The 20,113-nt window shown below is 34.8% G+C and overlaps 2 protein-coding genes and 1 long non-coding RNA gene across 5 annotated transcripts; 2 read left to right on the plus strand and 1 right to left on the minus strand.

Moving 5' to 3' along the window:
* The first annotated feature begins 981 nt into the window (after window positions 1-981).
* On the plus strand, window positions 982-11,497 carry LOC107644588 (TMV resistance protein N). Of its 2 annotated transcripts, XM_088486319.1 has the most exons (7): window positions 982-1,518; window positions 1,621-2,731; window positions 4,037-4,366; window positions 4,474-5,021; window positions 6,157-6,161; window positions 10,281-10,540; window positions 10,644-11,497. In XM_088486319.1, the coding sequence occupies exons 1-7, from the start codon at window positions 1,001-1,003 to the stop codon at window positions 11,232-11,234; spliced, it is 3,363 nt and encodes a 1,120-aa protein (XP_088342445.1). In that variant the 5' UTR covers window positions 982-1,000; the 3' UTR covers window positions 11,235-11,497. The 2 variants fall into 2 exon arrangements, with proteins under 2 accessions (XP_088342445.1, XP_088342444.1); XM_088486318.1 differs by lacking the exons at window positions 6,157-6,161; window positions 10,281-10,540; window positions 10,644-11,497 and adding exons at window positions 5,373-5,860; window positions 6,269-6,637 and having other exon boundaries at window positions 4,474-5,271.
* LOC148566277 (uncharacterized) lies at window positions 5,266-8,037 on the minus strand. Its single transcript, XR_015883221.1, has 3 exons — window positions 7,544-8,037; window positions 6,597-6,683; window positions 5,266-5,633 (listed from the first exon to the last, which is right to left on the minus strand). It is a non-coding gene; the product is annotated as an uncharacterized LOC148566277 (long non-coding RNA).
* Window positions 11,498-14,803: 3,306 nt separating the features above from the next.
* Window positions 14,804-19,019, plus strand: LOC107644589 (disease resistance protein Roq1-like). 2 transcript variants are annotated; one of them, XM_016348477.3, is made up of 5 exons: window positions 14,804-15,477; window positions 15,580-16,702; window positions 16,796-17,125; window positions 17,228-18,058; window positions 18,147-19,019. In XM_016348477.3, the coding sequence occupies exons 1-5, from the start codon at window positions 14,963-14,965 to the stop codon at window positions 18,750-18,752; spliced, it is 3,405 nt and encodes a 1,134-aa protein (XP_016203963.2). In that variant the 5' UTR covers window positions 14,804-14,962; the 3' UTR covers window positions 18,753-19,019. The 2 variants fall into 2 exon arrangements, with proteins under 2 accessions (XP_016203963.2, XP_088342447.1); XM_088486321.1 differs by having other exon boundaries at window positions 14,855-15,477; window positions 18,137-18,290.
* Window positions 19,020-20,113: the final 1,094 nt, after the last annotated feature.

Here is a 20,113-nt window from a genome sequence, read left to right on the forward strand (position 1 = left end):
GCAAAATTGTCAATATAGTAGCCTCATTTGGTAAATTCATATGATTAGTGGACATTGATGTTTCTAACACGCAAAATTTGTCTTAATGATGATTAACGATGGGGCATCACTGGCATGTGTCCAAGGTAAATTACTCATTTTAGTTGTCCCATTCATTTTGATCAATAATACTTTGAGAATCAGTTTTACATTTATATAATATATTACTTTGAAGGGCTCTTAATATGTAACGAAATGGGTACTGACTACTAACTAGGAATACGAACAAGGTGTATGGTTTTCTCAATCCCACGCTTTCCTGAATCCTCAGTGCAATCTCACGGCTACTGTCAGGGTGATGCTGTATATACATATTATGTAATAATTTTGTGAGTAGAATGGAATGGAATCTCCTTAAAAGCGTGGACTTTAAGATATGAGGATTTCGATTATTATATTGTAAGCAGGTCCCCTTACATTTTTTATTTTGCCTTTGCTCATTGGAGTCAAGATGTGAAAGTTGTGCACTATAAAGTTGAGATTGCCTTTCAATTTAGCACTTAATGCAAATGGTGCAATTTCTTCAGTGATATAATGTTGAGAGAGAGATTCTTTTTCAACTGAAATGGAAGAAGTGTAACAGAGAATAAACAAGACGCATCAATGAGGATTCAGTGTACAAAAGAACAAGAAAAATAAGGATTGTTGTCTACTGTGATGTAGTCTTGGCCTCCTGAGTCCCCAAGAAAAGAACAATAATAGATGAATCCAATGACAGAACAATATAACAGTTATGCAAATTTCAAGGTAGAGGCATGCACCATTCCTTGAATTTTGACCAAAGAACAAAACATGTGGCTGATCTTACAAAGTTATTTATTCCCATTTTTATGCAGAGTAAAGGGAAGCCCAACAGTATAATAGAGTGAAGATATTACTTTATATTTTTATTACTTTCTTTTGGTTTTCTGAGACTCAAAACTCCCAACATTCATACAACTTTCTATCCTTCTTTCTTATCATGCCTCTGCAATCTTCCTTCTCCTCCTTTTCCACCCATTCTTCTTCTTCTTCTTCCATCAGATATCCATGGAAATACCATGTGTTCATCAGTTTCAGAGGCGAAGATACTCGCTATGGTTTCACTGGCAACCTCTACAAAGCTCTTTTTGATAAAGGAGTCCACACCTTCATTGATGATGAGGAGCTTCAAAGAGGACACGAAATCACACCCTCACTTCTCAAGGCAATTCAAGAGTCCAGGATTGCCATCATTATCCTCTCTCCTAACTATGCTTCTTCTTCTTTTTGCTTAGACGAGCTTGTCCACATCCTTCACTGCATCAAGGGAAATGATCGCCTGGTTTTACCGGTTTTCTATGAGGCTGATCCTTCTGATGTGCGCCATCAGAGAAATAGTTTCGGAGAAGCAATGGCCAAGCATGAAGAGAAATTCAAGAGTGACTTGAACAAGGTGCACAAATGGAAGCAGGCTCTGCATCAAGTTGCTAATTTGTCAGGATATCATTTCAAACACGGGTAACTTCACTTCATATATTTCTTTCTCATCTGTAATTGTTTTTCATTTATAAAAAATATTACAATTTTGCATTGTAATAAGAATCTGTGTGTATTTGGCAGGGATGGATATGAACACAAGTTTATTGCAAATATCGTGGAAGAAATTTCAAGAAAGATTAATCGTGTACCTTTGCCCGTTGCTGATTACCCTGTTGGACTAAAGTCTCGAGTGTCAAATATAATTTCACTTCTGGAAATGGATTCTAGTGATCGAGTTCACATGGTAGGGATACATGGAATTGGTGGCATAGGAAAAACGACACTTGCAATTGCTGTCTATAACTTGATAGCTGACAACTTTGAAAGTGTGTGCTTTCTTGAAAATGTGAGGGAAAATTCAAGTAAATATGGGTTGGTACATCTTCAAAATAACCTTCTTTGTAAGATACTAGGGAAGGAGGGAGTCCAGATACAAGGTGTTAAAGAAGGAACCTCACAAATACAACAAAGACTTCGTGGAAAGAAAGTTCTTTTGATTCTAGATGATGTTGATGAACAAAAGCAGTTAGAATCTATTGCTGGAAAACCTGATTGGTTTGGTGGTGGTAGCAGGGTGATTATTACAACACGGAATACACATTTGCTAAAACTCCATAATGTTGAAAAGACATTTGAGGTAACTGCTTTAAGTAAGAAACATTCTCTTGAATTGCTTGTTAAAAAAGCTTTCAAAAATGATGAAGTCAACTCAAGTTATTATGCGAATGTTTTAAATTGTGCAATAACTTATGCCTCTGGACATCCGTTGGCTTTGGAAATAATAGGTTCCAATTTGTTTGGAAAAGAAGTAGAACATTGGGAATCTGCATTACATCAGTATGAAAAAATTCCTAACAGGGAGATCCAACAAATACTTAAAATAAGTTATGATGCTTTGGAGGAATATGAGAAGAATATTTTTCTTGATATCACTTGTTGCTTTAAAGGACACAACTTGAAAGAAATTGGAGATATACTTCATGCCCATTATGGATATAACATGAGCTATCATATTCAACGGTTGGTTGATAAATCACTCATAAAGATTAAGTTTGGGGATCAAGTGACATTTCATGATTTGATAGAGAATATGGGCAAAGAAATTGTTCGACAAGAATCACCAAATATGCCAGGAAACCGTAGCAGGTTATGGTATCATGAAGATATAGTTCAAGTTTTACAAGAAAAACAAGTAAGTTATTATTTCAATGATTTTAGTTTTATGTCTTTAAATTTGCTTTATCACCTTATGATATTATATGCTCACAAACTATATTGTATGATAATAATTTTATTAGTGGGTCATAGTATATATAATATGATAATAATTTTATAATTATATTTTATTATTATAAAATATAATTAATCTTCTAGTTATTTAACTAATAAATTAAAATACTTGTATAGTAATTTAAATAATAACATATAACTTAGAATTTTATTCTTCTAAGTTTTATATTTTAAAAAAATTGAATAATTCTTTCATTATCAATACAATTAAATGTCTATTTTTTTATATATGTCACTAAATAATAATTTAAAAATCATCTCTCGTAAGATTACGACTCTTTATAATATTCATAACTGAAATTTTTTCCGGTTGATATCATTATCACCAACAAAACTAGAACTAACTTGAAAAGAAATGGATATCCGTGTGTTTAGATCTCAATTTTCATTTCAGCTGTAATTTGTTACTAATATTATTATATTTCAAAATTTAAATTATTGATGAATCTTATTATTCAATAACTATTAACCATGTAATAAAAAATATATACAATAGCATAACTACAAAATAAAATGCAAAATAAGTGAATAGATTACAAAATATAAAAAGATAAAAATAAATATTTAATTAAATCAAAAGAAATTAAAGAATGAAGTTAAGGAGTCTTATTAGAAGCCAATGAGTAATAGCTCAAATGGCATAGTCTCCCCATACTCAATTAAGAGGTTGCGGGTTCGAGTCTCCTATCTTTGGTAAAAAAAAAAAAAGTCTTATTAGAAAATAGAGAATCAGAAATGAACAAGAGAAGGGAATTAAAATTTTAGAGAGCATAAAAAAAATGACACTTTTGTATCTAAATTTAAATTACTGACTTGTTTTTTAATTATCTTTTTATTATTATTTAATTATTTTTATTAAATAATCAATATAATATTATTATAAGATAGTGAGATCTTCTCTCTATATGTATTATGAAAACAGAAATAAATTAAAAAAAAATTGAAGTGGGGTTAAATTTATTTATTGAGTGGGGACAAATAAATTTTTATCCTATGAAAACAGAAATAAATTAAAAAAAAAATTCAATGGGGACACTTGTCCCCACACCCTCCCATGTAAATCCGTCCCTGGACATGTTAATAATTTCTCATACTTCAATATATTTTATGCAATACTAGTTCATTATTTTTCTGTACTCTTCATAAATTTGTCTTATGTATACATATGTATTTTAATTAGTTCATGATTTTAATATTGTATTGAAAGGGGACTAGCACCGTTGAGATTATATATCTGGAATTTCCTTCCTCAAAAATGGATGAAAATGGTGATCCATCGAAAAAGAAGAAAAATAAAGTTGTACAAGTGGAATGGGATGGACTAGCTTTTAAGGATATGGTAAATCTGAAGACACTTATCATAAAAAATGGTTCTTTTTCCAAAGGTCCCAAATATCTTCCAAACAATTTAAGAGTATTGGATTGGAGGAGGTATCCATTGAAGGGTTTTCCAGATGATTTTCAACCAAAGCACCTCTGCATGCTCAAGTTACCCGAATATCTTTTTGAGTCATACAAGTTGGATAGCTTATCCAAGGCAAGTATACTAAATTCATTTTTTCGATTTTGTATGTTTAGTAAATTCACATGGTTATTTGTTTGACTTTTTTTTTTTTTTCTGTCTTGATGTTTTTCTTCTTTCAGAACTTGGCCTCCTTGAATGTTTTGAATTTTGACAACAGTGAATATTTGAAAGAGATACCTGATGTGTCCGGTCTTCTAACTTTACAAAAATTATCATTCAGTGGTTGTAAGAATTTGACTACAGTTCACAATTCAGTTGGTATCCTCAATAATCTTAAAGTCTTGAAAGCTGAAGATTGCGAGAGTCTTAGGACTTTTCCATCTATCAATTTGCCCTCACTTGAAATACTTATGTTGTCTGGTTGCTATAGACTTGCGAAATTCCCAGAAATACTAGGAAAGATGGAAAAGGTAGAAATGCTTCGTTTGTGTGGCACTAACATAAAAGATTTGCCATCGTCATTTCAAAACCTTTGTGAGTTGTCCTGTTTGAATCTGAGTGGCCATACCTTTCATAGGATACCAAGTGTGATCGTGAATATGCCAAAACTGTTTACATTATATATTGGGGGAGAACGCAATAAGACTTGGGAATCATGCAACAAGTTGGAAGAGGGGGTTGAAGGAACACTCAGCTCTTCAAATGTGACTAATCTTACTCTCGATAAGTATATGCTGTCAGATAACTTTTTTCCACTGGCACTTGCATGGTTTCGCAATGTGAAAACATTAGACCTGAGTAGCAACAGGTTCACAATCCTTCCCGAATGCATCCAAGATTTTCGCTTTCTAAGCTCCCTCAAAGTTGATTCATGCAAGAATCTAGTTAAGATTGCAGGAATTCCACCAAATTTGAAACAATTCTCGGCAGTAGGCTGCAGCAACTTGACTGAGGTCACAAGCATGTTACTCAATCAGGTTTCTTTTTATTTTTATTTTTATTTTTTTTAAATTATTAGATTAATAATACTGTTATAGAGTATGCTAACTACTACCTACGAAATATTAATGACTCACAGGAACTGCACGAGAATGGAAGAACCGAGTTCGCATTGCCAGGAACAATGATTCCAGCATGGTTTGAAGAGCAGAGAAAGGGAGATTCTATTTCATTCTGGTTTCGTGGCGAGTTCCCTTCGAATGCACTTTGCTTTGCAATTCTAAAGCGGAATACGCGCAGCAGTGGAACTCCTATAACAACCATGGTGAGCATCAATGGCAAGCAAGTTTCCCGTGGAGATGGGAGAACCCAAACTTTTCAGGAACTATTTATTTTTGATCTGTCCATGACAAAAAAAACGTATCATTTGGATGGAATATGCTTTGAAAATAAATGGAATCATGCGAATGTTTCATTTAAAATTTATGACCTAATGGAGGAGTGTGGAATGCATATATTGAAGCAAGAGAGTAGTAGCATCATGAAAGATATTCGATTCACCAATCCTTGCATAAAGAATGACGATGAAGCTCTCCATGGTATTGGCAGCATTGACGTTCGTCTAAGGTAAAATTACTCTCGGTCTTGTCTTAGGGAAGAACAGAGGAGAGAAAAGCGGTGTTCAATAGAAAACTTGAGAAATATGAATTTTATTTTCTTTGAACTAAAGTGATTGATCTAAACTGTTACGACCAGCTTAATCAGCTTATATAGTTATTTACAAGCATGTGTTGAATGAATGCATGTGATGAGTGTAAATGATCCTGTTAAAATCAGTTTTATTGCCAAAACAGAATCGGTTGCTTCATTGCTAAGTTACAGCGTCATTAGCAATGCTTGACAGTAATCTTTTCTTAACGAAGTGCCAGTGTATATGACATGAGTTTTTGACTCCAATTAGTCCCAGCTTAATTCAATAAATAGAACCTTAACCCCTAAATTTATCTCGTGACATCCTTCTTCTCTTCTCTCCAGGCTACAACCAGGTTCTGCAACTAGCCAACCAGCTTCGCAGAATCCTCTTGGGCATAGTGGAGACACGTCACATTCAAAAGGGAACTGGGCAGTGCCACAATTCAGGGGAGGCACTGTTTTTGCTAGGAGGAACATAAAAATGATGTTGTGTGTGATGTTTTATACAATGTTAAGCATTGTAGTGTGTGGTTTGGGTATGTGGTTAGGAAAGAATTAGGGTGGTGTGAGTTTAGGAGCAAAGAATGAAACAATTAAGCCCTACTTCATGTGGATAGTATTCAAGCTTTCTTCCAATGTAAAAGCCTTAGGGCTCTAAAAGAAGCATCACCTTAATTGAATGGAACCTTATTGCAGTTTTCTTGCATATTTGCACTTAATACATTCCCTTGACAATTGATGCATAGCTTCATTGTACCTGCATAATAACAATTAAAGCAATATAGACAAACTTGATAGTCAAATAATAATCCTGAAAGGTATAACTTGCATAAATATTGATTCATAAGTTGTATTAATTAAATTAAGTTAATAATGACAGCGTCATAACAAGCAGTACTTGCTGCTAATTTTCAATAAGCATATACAAGTATTATGCAGATTCAAAGAAGTTAAAGCAAAAAGGGGAGACATGCGGCCGGGGGGCTATGAATCTATTCCAACCAAAAGAAAGAGCTTCATAGAACATATTCCAGAACACCAAAGTTTCAACCTATTTGCTATGTATAAACATTTATAGCTCTATACAAAAAACTCGGTTTCAGTTTTCGAGGAGGGATTGCTGTTTTTGGTGGGAAATAATAAGTGGGAAGTGTGATCACGTATAGTTGCCTATATTATTTGATCAATAATAATCTTCTGAATAAATGGAACAAACTAACTAAAAAGAGCACTGGGATTAGAGTGCTTGATTGATCTTGTTCTTGAAGAGAACATAAAAAGGACACAAACTTCTTGTTTATTTCAGTAGTGACAGCAAAAGAAAAAAGAATGCTACCTGATCATTCAATACGCTCCATGGTATTCTGAGCAACAGTTTAATATGATACGAGATATTATAACTGTAACGTCCCAAACTTTTTCTGAAATATTTTATATTTGATTTCTTTTATTGTTACCCTATCCTTTAATTTTATCAAAATTCCTACACTACCCTTATTCTTTTTACCAAAACCTAACCCTAATGCCTAAATTAAACCCACACACTCTTACTCTCACATAAGCATACACTCTGGAGTCTGAACAAAAGAAATAGAGAAAAGGGGGTGAGAAAGTCACCGAGGGAAGAAGAGAAGAAGATGACGGCACTGGCAAAGCAAAGAGAAGCCGTCGCCGCTGTCGAGTTATAGAGGCAGAGGGAGAGACGAATAAGGAGATAGATGGATAAAGAGAAGGCAGCACCACTATCGTCGCTGCTGGGACTCATCGCTGGAGTTACGGTCATCGCCGTTGAAGGGGCCGCGTCGGACGGAGACATTGCCATCGCTGAAGCTCACCGCTGGTGCAACCCGAAGCTATCTCCGCCTTTACTCTGCTCCACTGCGGCTGACCCATACCTCTCCCCTGTTCGTCAAAGCTTGTAGTGTTGCTGCGGGAGTCACTCCAGAGGAGAGGAACCACCGCCACCGTTATTCTGTTGTGTCCTTCACCGTCGACGTTGGAGAGGGTCACCAGAGCTGCTGATGCTCCATCCCCTTGTTTTCTTTGGTAAGACTCATCTTGTTCTACCTTATCTTGCCGTAAAGCCTTATTATTGACTTTGTCCTACCTTGCTTAATACCCCTTTCTGCCTTTGCTCAATTTTAAACTACCATAGGCCGTTGGATTTGCTGCCATTGTTACCGTGGTTGTCCCATGTTATTATTACTAGGGCTGTTGGCATTACTGCAGTGAGAATTGAAATTGTTGCTACTACCCAATCCAAATTCTGCACTCTTTCGTACCCTTTAATTCAGCACTCCGAGTTTGGTCTATTCGGTCCCTTAGGACCACGCTCTGTGAGTAGGCTTTACATTTATAATTGTTTGGCTTTACGTCTATAAATATTTTTTTTATATACGGTGCTTTGAATTTAGTTATACTTACAAAGAATATTATCAAAGGATTTTAAATTGGTTTTACTAATTGAGTTATTAGAACTATATATTTATCATTGTTAAGCTCATTCTAATATGCACATGAGACTATATGTATGTTTAAAGAAGTTTTATATTATTTTAAAGCATTTGATTCTACTCGAATATGTATTTTTGAAGCATTGAAATTTTGTTAGTACTCACTTATTTTGGAATTATGAAATGTGTTTGAAATGCTTTAAGATTGAGAAATAGGATTGAATATGATTTGGATGAGAAAGTATTATCTGATTTGATTTGATTCGATACCTTATATATTTGAAAGATCAAAGATTTGTTGTATTTAAAATTATATGTTTGGAATTAGTTTGGGAGGCTCGTATTAGAAAACCGTAGTTAACGGCGGTTATGACGTTAACTTAGATGCATCTAACTCAGACTCCAGCTAGCAGGGGTGTTGCTAGCCTAACGTGTAGGCCACACGTTAGATCTGTTATTCTGTTAGGACACACGAGAGGAAATGGCTACCCGTTGAGGTGGAGCCGCCCAAGTGTGGACTTTTGATTTGATTTCTGTATGAGAACTCCCTTATTGATTCGCTTATTATGATCAATTACTATTTTCTAATTAAGAAATTACTTTAATAATAATGTTATATGGTCTCATGTGGATTATAAATGTATTGTCTAGTCACTGAGTTGTAAAACTCATTCCGTTTTTTCTAAAAATATTTTTCAGGAATAAATACTTGAATATGTGAGCTCTCTATCCAAGAATTATGATCTACAATAGGTATTTGTTCCTTGTTGAGTTCCTAGACGTTGTATGCTCCATATGTCACAGGCAGGATCCACTCATATTTATTTTATTTTTTGTTTGTTAAAAATATGTAATTATTCATTTTAAACATTGTAAATTTATTTCAAATATTTGTAATTTTCTTATTCAACTTATAGTTGAGTCGGTTAGGCTTGCTTGGGGATTATTTTCCTAAGCGCCGATCATGGCTCATTTTGGGCCGTGACAAAGTGGTATCAGAGCTTAGGTTTAATCTGTGTAATATGGAGCAAGTGTCCTATGATAGGATCACAATTGTATAAATAGAAGCGCGCCTATTTGTACAAATTGTGGCACTATCAAAAGCCTATAGGAATGTCCTCTTTGTCCTCGATGTCATTATTGTCTTCTGATTATTGAGAGCATGCGTCCTCTACCGCTTCTTACTACTCTTGTCCTTTTGTACCCAATCTTGACATATCCTTTGGTAGATTTTCTCGAATGTGTTTTTGCAAGGGTTTCAGTTTTGGTTCTGGTTCGCGATTTCTCTCCTAGCTAGTTCAAATTTTCTCCGATTTTGTGAATGTGTGCTTTAATCTTCTTCGTCTTTGGGTTGTTCTCTATGATTCCTAATGTCAATAGTTCATGAGTTACTTAAAAGATTCGATTTATGTTTGTTGTGAATTACAATCTGATTTCCTTATAGAATTGTATTTGGATTTGTGGATTGCATGAATTTGCTGAGTTTCTGATCGAGATGCTTTGTTCTGGATTTGATAAGCGATATTGAGATTTTCCTTCTTATGTTGATGATTTTTGAAGCTAACATAATTTTGATTAGCTTTTGATTTTTTTTTCAAATCAATAATTTTGAAAACAACTATTTAATTGCTCAAGAAGGACTATGTGATGCAACATATGAATAGAGTGTTATTGTTGTTTGTTTGATTGTTGATTTTCTTTGCTTAAGTGTAGTGAATTATTTGGGTGATAAGTTAGCTGGTTTTTTCGATCTAGAAGTTTAGTTTTGTTTTTCTAATTGATGATCTGTTTTCATTATGGTTCTTTGTTGCTGAATATGACTTTTTGTCATGGAACTATTTCCTGCTTGATAAGTTGAGAGAAAGATTGTGAACGCTTGCCTTTTGGTTGGTGATTATAAGATGAATCTTGCCTTTTGTCAGATGACTTTTTCCCACTGGCTGTTGCATGGTTTCCCAATGTGAGTTGGTTAGACCTAAGCGGCAATAATTTCACAGTCCTTCCTGAATGCATCCAACAATTTCGCTTTCTTCGGTATCTCTATGTGGATGATTGCGAGCATCTTCGGGAGATTAGAGGGATTCCACCGTGCTTGACAGACTTCTCAGCAGTAAACTGCAAATCATTGAGTCCGAGGAGCACAAGCGTGTTACTCAATCAGGTTTGGTGACTTTTTAATAATTAACAATGCAGATGACATTATAATTCATATTAAATTAATAATGTATGCTAACTACTGCTTCTGCATTATGAATGAATGACAGCAACTGCACCAGGGTAGAAACACCCAATTTGTGATGCCTGGTGGAAGGATTCCAAGGTGGTTTGAGCAGCGCAGTAGTGGAGCTTCTATTTCTTTCTGGTTTCGTGGCACCGAATTCCCTTATAAATCTCTTTGTGTTGCAATTCTACTGATACATGACATCCCTTCCCCACTTGAAGTAAGCTTCATTGTGACTTTCAATGGCAACCAAGTTCAACAAGGATGGCGTAACTTAATAGATCAATTATTTATTTTTAATCTGGAGAGATGTTCTTATTATTATGAATCACTACATTTGGAAAGAGGATGGAATCATGCGAAGTTTTCATATGAAGCATATAACGATTATAAGGAAAAGGTCCCAAGTGAGTCAATTGCAAAAGAGATTGGAATGCACGTATGGAAGGAAGAGAGTAGTAGTATAATGGAAGATATTCGATTCACTGATCCATACAAAATGACACAATTAATTATAATGATGATGATGCTCTCAATAGCATTCCCCAACCATAAGAAGAAGCCCTTGCTCCTCGAAACATGCATTGGTTTGTGGACGTTGCTGTTTCTAACACACACTCTTTTTTTGGGATAAATAACTGTCAGTTAGGAAGGAGGGTAGGGAGGATTCAATATCAGCATTCACACAGCTATATGGCTGTCCCCACCTGTGTATGTCAAAGTGTAATTATTGTTATTATTTATTATTAAGTGTGGCGCTTCCCTTGCTAGTTTCGCATCTGCTTGTTTGATTAAATATGATATAGAGATGACCATTCAATATGTTACTTGCTACTTTGAGCAACTTTTTTGTATCATACATTTATATATTGAATGATTCTGAATTCGTAACACAATGCAATTGCAAAGCAAATAGATAACCCTGTTGCCCACGGTCAATTTGAAGCTTTATTCTTTGCTTTATCTTAACTCATTGATTAATAGGTAAGAAGATGAATGTTTTTGAACCCTGATTTTTGTGGCACCAGAGAAACACATTATGTTACATCAATCAATATAGGCCAAGCTTGCTGCATTCCCATTTCTAAGAGAAACACAATAGGACAATTGAACAACACTCCTTTTATGTGAATTAAATCCTTTATTTTGGTTTCTCCTTGTTTGATTCAATGTAAATAGGTAAAAGTTGAGTCATGAGCCCATTAGCATTCACAAATTCTCAAACAAACTGGAAATCAGCCTTTGAAAACTGGTACAAACTTTAATACAGAGTTGTCAGGGATTAGATTGGAATGGAAAATGGATCACTAGATTTACAAAAAGTTTGGGATATGGGACCTTATAGATGCTGAGTTTTTGCCTTTTTGGGAATACCAACTTGTGCTATTTTTGTTATTTTTCTGTTCATTTGGTTGATGAGTGCCATCCATAATAGAAGGAGCTTTTTGAAAATAAGACCTGCAAAATTGTCAATATAGCAGCCTCATTTGGTGAAGGATGGCATGCATAACAGTGTTATTTGTGAACAAGAGAGGTAAGACAATTAGTGAAAATGATTTCTATGTTGAGTGAATCTTAAGAATGTTAATACAGAGTTCTGCTATTTATACATGAGTGAGAGCTAACTCGTCACCAACTTACTCTAACTTATGTTGACTACTCCTAACAGAATCATAACAAATTAATTCCTAACACTACCAGCTTGGACAGCAATAAATTAAGAGCTATGTACAACTATACTATCTAAAATGGAAACTATCAGTTATGCAATAGCCTATTTTTTAAGCAAATATTTATTTTAGTTAAATTAAGATTAAAAGTTGGATATTTGTTTGAGATTGGAGAATATAATTTGTGTTTATGGTGGGTTCTCCTAAAAGAGTAGACATAAAGGATGTTATAATTGATTAGGCATCATAACATTGTGTTTGTTCTATTCAAAACATGAAAGTTTTTATTGCATGAAGTTCTGTAGCAAGTTTAGTGACTTATAGATTGATGGTTCTAGTTGAACTTGAGAAGGGAGGGGGGGGGGGGTTGAATCAAGTTAGTTTAAAACTTAAAGTTTCAAACTCTGTTTTGCTGTTGTTCGAGTTGCAGGAGATTATTTGAAATTGTCTCATACGCAGAACATTAAAAGAGCAGAGAAGAGGAGAAAGAGGCCAGCATGTATCCTGGTTCGGATTCTCAGTGTCATGAATCCTACGTCCAGTCTCCACCACAAACCATGGTGAAATTTTCACTATAATTCTCAGATTACATACACCAATACTATTGAATTAATTCCTAATCCAACTAGTATCTACCCCTAAGCTTTCTCCACCAAAGCTTAGCAACCCCAAAGTGATATCCCAACTTGGAAGGGGAATCTACAAGATTCAATTCTCACCAAATGCTAACCCAACTTGGCAAGGGGAACTAATCCTAGTTCAGAAACCCAAATTATATCAGAAATCAGTGGCTATTTTGCATCACTCTTGCCTTTTCTCTCTTGGCTTTTGAACCTCACATAATTGCCTTTTTCAAAACAGAAAATAACGCAAGACAGCCATAACATAAAATCAGAATTAAGCTTGAGTAGAAGAAAGAGATTCCAGCTCTGTGTTAGATATGGTGCTCTGGATGTGTGTGCTCTCTTCCTTTTGACTTGAAATGTTGGAGTGAGGCTGCTATATATCTTCAGTTTGGCTTCATTGTAGCTTCATCCTCTTTGCTTTTCCTTGCTGCCCGTTGGAGCGGTCCTTGATGGCATGCAGTCCTTTCTTCATCCTGCTCCACCTCCCCTGCTGTCCGAGGAGCTCCACTACTACCTCTGCTGTCCTTGGTGTTTCTTTCTTCCTTGGCATGTTCGTCTTTTCCATTCTGCTCCATTTCCTTGCTGCTGCTCTATGCAAGTTTGTGTTTTGCATAACCACGATCCACAGCAGTGCTTTGCTGATGTCCTTGGGTTAGTGTGTGTGCCCTTTGTGTCCTTGCTTGCTTTTACAGAGCCACACTTGTCCTTGCATGATACAGCTGTCCTCATATTGTTTTTAGCAAATATATACATAATCATTTAATGTTACTGAACGGTGTTATGAGGAATTGTTGGACTTGTTTACTACACTAAGGAACAAAGTGAGCTGTTTTTCTATTTGCTGTGATGGGCTTGTGTAGCATAAACTAGTATACTTGGGCCTGCCACAATAAAGCACACATTAAACAATATTGGGCTTTCAACTCAATTAAATGTTTGTCATCATAATGTAACCCAAAATCAAACTAGGCTCAACATAGATGTTTAAAGAAATTCTCTTTATTTATTTTATTACAGAGAAAAAAGAAGGAAAATTAGTATAAGAAAGTGATAATAACACTCTTCATTCTTGTTCTTGATTTTTTTTTCCTTGGTGGCTTGATTCCACAAGATAAGAATAATAATAGAAGCAATTAATTATGTAAGGTAGTAGTAGATATCTTTCAATGAAATTTCGAGGAAAAAACAAGATACGTTGACGCAAAATTTTCAACGAATTAACATTATAAAATATCATAGCATAAAAAATAAGTCTTATATAAGAATATAATTTATTATTCATAAAAAAAATTATTCTTCTATTATGATAAGCTTAATTATTTTATTGTAAAAGGTTTGATTACTTTGATAGTTAATTATTTAAAAAAATATATATGTAAAAATATACACAAATACATAATAATAAATTTTGTGTAGCTATGGATATTTTTGCAATGAAGAGGGCCCTTGGGCATGTGAGTTTTCATTTTGATAAGGCAGAGGAGGGTAATTAATTGCCTTATCTTTGGTGGGTATTGCATAATGGCATTATAGCCCAGAAAGTCCTTGATTGGACGTTGAGTTCTTAATAAATAATAATGGAGAGTCCCTATTCTTGGAGAAACTTACTCTTCATAGTTGTCTTTACAAAAGAAGGGGGTGAAATGATTCCTAAAAATTTAGTAGGGATAAAAAGTAAGTGCAGTTCAACAACACCCTCATTCAGTCCTGCAAGCAACGTTATTTCCACCATGCATTAACCACTCAATGCTCATTAGTAGCATAACCAAGGACAAAGTTTTGTCTTAATTAAAAGTAATCAAAGTGAAACACCCTTTGAATACCAAATTCCAAAGTGAAAAATCTTACAGAACAGTAGACCCCACACGGAGCATATGAAATGATAAGGCAGTTTCTGTTTTATTTCTACGTTGACTGACTTTGAGAAACTTAATTATTCAGCATTGCATCCATTCTCACTCTTTCTTTAATCACTCACTCTTCTTTATATTTTTATTACTTTCTTTTAGTTTTCTGAGACTCAACACTCCCAATATTCATACTACTTTCTATCCTTCTTTCTTATCATGCCTCTGCAATCTTCCTTCTCCTCCTTTTCCACCCATTCTTCTTCTTCTTCCTTCGGCTATGCATCTGAATATGATGTGTTTATTAGTTTCAGAGGCGAAGATACTCGCTATGGTTTCACTGGCAACCTCTACAAAGCTCTTTTTGATAAAGGAGTCCACACCTTCATTGATGATGAGGAGCTTCAAAGAGGAGACGAAATCACACCCTCACTTCTCAAGGCAATTCAAGAGTCTAGGATTGCCATCATTGTCCTCTCTCCTAACTATGCTTCTTCTTCTTTTTGCTTAGACGAGCTTGTCCACATCCTTCACTGCATCAAGGGAAATAATCGCCTGGTTTTACCGGTTTTCTATGAGGCTGATCCTTCGGATGTGCGGCATCAAAGAAATAGTTTCGGAGAAGCAATGGCCAAGCATGAAGAGAAATTCAAGAGTGACTTGAACAAGGTGCACAAATGGAAGCAGGCTCTGCATCAAGTTGCTAATTTGTCAGGATATCATTTCAAACACGGGTAACTTCACTTCATATACTTCTTTCTGATCTGTAATTGTTTTTCATTTATAAAAAATATTACAATTTTGCATTGTATTAAGAATCTGTGTGTATTTGGCAGGGATGGATATGAACATAAGTTTATCAGAAATATTGTGGAAGAAATTTCAAGAAAGATTAGACGTTCACAGTTGTTTGTTGCTCGTTTTCCTGTTGGACTAGATTCACTAGATTCTCGAGTGTCAAAAGTAATTTCACTTTTGAGAATGAATTCTAGTGATCAAGTTCACATGGTAGGGATTCATGGAGTTGGTGGAATAGGAAAAACAGCACTTGCTTGTGCTGTTCATAATTTGATTGCTGACCATTTTGACGGTACGTGCTTTCTTGAAGATGTAAGAGAAAACTCAAAGAGACATGGCTTGGCTCATCTTCAAAATATCCTTCTCTCTGAGATATTAGGAAAGGAGGAAATTAAGATAGTGAGTGTTCAACAAGGAACTTCTCGAATCCAGCGAAGGCTATGTCAAAAGAAAGTTCTTTTGTTATTAGATGATGTTGATGATCACAAGCAACTACAGGCTATTGCTGGGAAACCTGACTGGTTTGGTCCTGGAAGCAGAGTTATTATTACAACACGGGACACACATTTGCTAAAATATCATGGTGTTGAAAACACATATGAGGTAGAGGGTTTAAATGAGGCAGAGTCTTTTCAATTGCTTATTAAACATGCTTTCAAAAATGGTTATGATAGCAGCTCCAATTATGTGGATGTTTTGACCCGTACAATAACTTATGCTTCTGGTCTTCCATTGGCTTTGGAAGTAATAGGTAGTCACTTATATGAAAAAAAAGTAGAAGATTGGGAGTCTGCATTGGATAAATTTGAAAGACATCTTGATAACAGAATATATGAGATACTTCGAGTAAGTTTTGATGCTTTGGGAAAAGAAGAGCAGAGTGTTTTTCTAGATATTGCCTGTTGTTTCAAAGGATATGAATTAAAAGAAATTACAGATCTACTTCAAGCTCATTATGGGAGTTGCATGAAATATCATATTGGAGTGCTTTTTGAAAAATCTCTCATAAAGATCAATTTGTATGATCTCAGTGTGACAATGCATGATTTGATAGAGAACATGGGCAAAGAAATTGCACTAGAAGAATCACCAGAAATGCCTGAAAAGCGTAGTAGGTTATGGTTCTATGAAGATATAGTTAAAGTTTTACAAGATAATCTAGTAAGTAATAAATTTCTCTAATGACTTTGTTGAAAGTCCTTTTTTACGCACTTGTACCTTAATTATTTCATGTTTTTCATTTTGTGTTGAAAGGGTACTAGCACCATTGAAATCATATATTTGGAATTTCCCTTATTGGAAAGGAAAGGAGATGAAGATTCATTTGAAAAAGAGGGAAATAAAGATGTTGAAGTAAAATGGGACGGAACAGCTTTTAAAGAGATGAAAAATCTCAAAACGCTTATCATAAAAAATGGTTGTTTTTCTGAATGTCCCAAATATCTTCCAAACAGTTTAAGGGTATTGGAATGGTGGAGATTTCCTTCAGAGTGGCTACCAAATGATTTTCAACCAAAGAAACTCTCCATACTCAAGTTATCGAATAATCTCTATTTGGCACACAAGTTGGATAGCTTAGCCAAGGTAGTGTGTACTAAATTCTTTTTTTTTTTTTTTTATTGTGTTTTAGTAACCTGATATGAAGTTTATTTGTTTGACTTTTTTCTTTGTTTTAATTTTTTTCAGAAGCTGGTGAGTTTGAAAGTTTTGAATTTTGATTACAATGATTCTTTGAAAGAAATAGCTGATGTGTCTAGTCTTCAAACTTTAGAAGAATTTTCGTTCCGAGGATGCAAAAACTTAGTTACAGTTCACAGTTCAGTTGGGTTTCTATCTAAACTTAAAAGATTGAATGCTGAATATTGCGAGAAGCTCAGGACTTTCCCAGCAGCTATCAAATTGCCCTTACTGAAAGATTTCAGTCTATGTGGTTGCTCAAGCCTGGTCAATTTTCCAGAAATTTTAGAAGAGATGGCAAATGTAGGATGGCTTGATTTGAAAGGCACTGGCATAAAAGATTTGCCATGCTCATTTCATAATCTTTCTGGATTGCGAAATCTGGAAATTATTTGGAATGAAATGTGTAAGATACCAAGCATCATTTTTATGATGCCACAACTATCTTCATGTTATATTGAGGGAGGAGGCAAGAAGAGGAAGGTATCATCGGAAAAGCCGGAGGAGGATGAGGAGGAGGGGCTTCAAGGAATACTCACTCACTCCCTCCCCTCGCAACATATGATGAAAGCTCTTTGTCTCAGAGACACCAATCTGTCAGATGATTTTTTTCCACTAGCTGTTGCATGGCTTCCAAATGTGACACAATTAAGCCTAAGAGGCAATAATTTCACAGTCCTTCCTGAATGCATGAAAGAATTTTGCTTTTTATACTTGCTCATCGTCGATGATTGCAACCATCTTCAGGAGATTAGAGGGATTCCACCTTGCTTGACAAACTTCTCAGCAGTAAACTGCAAATCCTTGAGTCCTAGAGCCACAAGAGTTTTACTCAATCAGGTTTTGTTACTTTTTAATTAGTTAACAATGTATATGAGATCATGATTCATATTAAATTAATAATGTATGCTAAACTAGTCCTTGACAGGAATTACATGAGGGTAGATGGACAATCTTTGCAATGCCAGGTGGAAGGATTCCAAGGTGGTTTGAGAAGCGCTGCAGCGGAGCTTCAATTTCATTCTGGTTTCATGGCACTGAATTCCCTGACAATGCTCTTTTCTTTGCAATTCTACTCAAAGATGGCCTCCCTTCCCCAGTTGAAGTATTACCCATCGTCACTGTCAATGGCAACCAGGTTTCCTGTCGATGGCGGGAGACCCCAGTGGATCAATTATTTATTTTTCATCTGTCAGAGACAATTGCTTATAATGTAATACTACGTTTTGAAAACAAATGGAATCATGCAGAGATTTCATATGAAGCACATGACTACTATACCTATGATGAGGTCCCCACTGAGTCAATTGCAAAAGAGATTGGAATCCATCTATTGAAGCAAAAGATCAGTAGCAGTATAATTCAAGATATCCGATTCACTGATCCTTACAAAATGACACAACTAATCATAATGATGATGATGGTCTCAATAGTATTGCCCAACCATAAGAAGCAGCCCTTACTCCTTGAAACATCCATTGGTTTGTGGACATTGCTGTTCCTAACACACACACACTTTTTTTTGGATAAATAACTGTCAATTAGGAAGGAGGGTAGGGAGGATTCGATATCAGCATCCGCACAGCTATATGGTTGTCACCACTTGTGTATGTCATAGTGTAATTATTGTTGTTAAGATAAGTGTGATGCTTCCTTTGCTTCTGCTTGTTTGATTCAATATGAAATAGAGATGACCATTGAATATGTTACTTTCTACTTTGACAACTCTTTTGTATTATACATTTATATATTGAATGATTCTGAATTTGTAACATAATGCAATTGCAAGCCAAATAGATAACCCTGTTACCCACTGTCAATTTGAATCTGTATGCTTTGGTTTATCTTGACTCATTGATTTATAGGCTCAAGAAGATGCATGTTTTTTAACCCTGATTTTTGTGGCATCAGTCAAACATATTATATTGCATCAATCGATATACACCAAAATTGCTGCATTCCCATTTCTAAACAGAAAAACATCTGCATAATTGAAAAACACTCATTTTATGTGAATTTAATATTTTAGTTTTGCTTCTCCTTGTTTGATTCAATGTCAATGGGTAAAATTTCTAAGTTGTGAACCAGAGATGGCCTTTCAATATGGTACCTTAAGCAATAACTGATTTCATATATTGATTGATTCTAAAAGTAACAGAGAGCATTATGAATACAAAGAAAATTGGACATTTAAACATATATTTTCTTTCGGTTTAAATAAAAATGATTCTTTGGTTATTAGAAAAATAAGAAAGTAAGAAACTGATTATAAGGTTGACTCATTTATTTATTTATTTATTATTAAGACTAAAATATTTGCCCGATTGAACATCTATTTTAATTTTTAGGTAGTTGAAGAGGTGTCTTTTACAAATCTCAACGAGTTCCAATGTGCAAAGAAGTCCAAACTTGGTGTTATTTTTCTGTTAATCTGATTGATGAGTGCAGAACAAGCAAAATAAGTGACTTATTAGTCTTATCTCAATCACTAAGCTTTCCTTCAATCATGCTAAAACTTTTCAATAAAGCTCTGGAATGCTTTTGTAAGCAGCTTTGAATGTAGCAGCTTTATTTGGTGAAGTCATATGGTTTGCTGAGAGAATTGACATTAAACAACCATAATTAATCTAATTATTAATCCACACAAAATTCCCATGGAAGCATTAAATTTTATTGTGAAATCTTCTAATTAATAATTTCGCAAAAGGACAACACTATGATAATTATGGTCTCCAAAGTATTATTGCTCAAGCAAAGTATAATTATGTGTATAATCTCCCGAAAGTATTTACTTAATCTGAAGTATTTCTTTTTTAGTTAAATGTGCAGCTAACTTTCTTAACTAATTATGTATATTATATTATATTGAATGATTCTGAACCAAATGAAAATAGG

Source organism: Arachis ipaensis, chromosome B5 (genome assembly GCF_059453495.1).
Source record: "Arachis ipaensis isolate K30076 ecotype BB chromosome B5, ASM5945349v1, whole genome shotgun sequence".
In the NCBI taxonomy this organism is placed as follows: Eukaryota; Viridiplantae; Streptophyta; class Magnoliopsida; order Fabales; family Fabaceae; genus Arachis; species Arachis ipaensis.